The sequence below is a fragment of the Sinocyclocheilus grahami genome, unplaced genomic scaffold (genome assembly GCF_001515645.1).
Source record: "Sinocyclocheilus grahami isolate Dianchi unplaced genomic scaffold, SAMN03320097.WGS_v1.1 scaffold8245.1, whole genome shotgun sequence".
NCBI classification, from domain to species: Eukaryota; Metazoa; Chordata; class Actinopteri; order Cypriniformes; family Cyprinidae; genus Sinocyclocheilus; species Sinocyclocheilus grahami.
Window position 1 is genome coordinate 6,703 of NW_015511958.1, and position 634 is coordinate 7,336.

Genomic DNA, 634 nt, shown 5'->3' on the forward strand with positions numbered 1-634 from the left:
AAATAATGTTCTTTTTAGCAACATCATATGACCCCTTTAAGCGTTTGGAGTTCATTCAAATGCCTAACCTAAGCACTAGCAATAGTAATAGTCATGCATACCTGTCCCTTGTAGTTGGTGGGGATGCCGCCCATGTTGTAGTGGACGGTGGGTAATACTGGGATGGGCTCTTTCGTGACGTCCACTCCAGCAAAGATCATGGCGGTCTCAGAGATGCCGGGCAGGCGAGTAGCAAGCTGCTGGGGCGGAAGATGATGGAGCTGCAGGTAGACGTGGTCTTTATCTGGCCCAACACCCCTGGGGGGAACAGGGTGGAAACTCTTTTTTGAAACTTATCACCAGTTCTTTTGTTAATCAGTCACACACTGTCTGTGAAAGTGAAGTTAACAACAATCTTGCAATACCTTAAATAGTACATTAAAATGGAGTGTGTGTTTTGGGCACAAAATCACATACTGATATTACAGTAAAAACGAAGTATATTATACCTTCCTTCCCTGATCTCAATGGTCATGGACCGTGAGACCACGTCCCTAGAGGCCAAATCTTTGGCATTGGGTGCATAACGTTCCATGAACCTCTCGCCTTCACTGTTGATCAAGATTCCTCCCTCTCCACGGCAGCCCTCTGTGAT

The 634-nt window shown here is 46.1% G+C and overlaps 1 protein-coding gene across 1 annotated transcript in view; it reads right to left on the minus strand.

Moving 5' to 3' along the window:
- The window catches only part of LOC107578004 (succinate dehydrogenase [ubiquinone] flavoprotein subunit, mitochondrial), a gene marked incomplete at its 5' end in the record, with an annotated part of 7,302 nt that overhangs the window by 4,847 nt on the left and 1,821 nt on the right, over positions 1-634 (minus strand). Inside the window, 2 exons of the mRNA XM_016264017.1 lie at positions 102-297; positions 489-631. Coding sequence (XP_016119503.1) covers positions 102-297; positions 489-631 — 339 coding nt within the window. The remainder of the gene's footprint in view (positions 1-101; positions 298-488; positions 632-634) is intronic.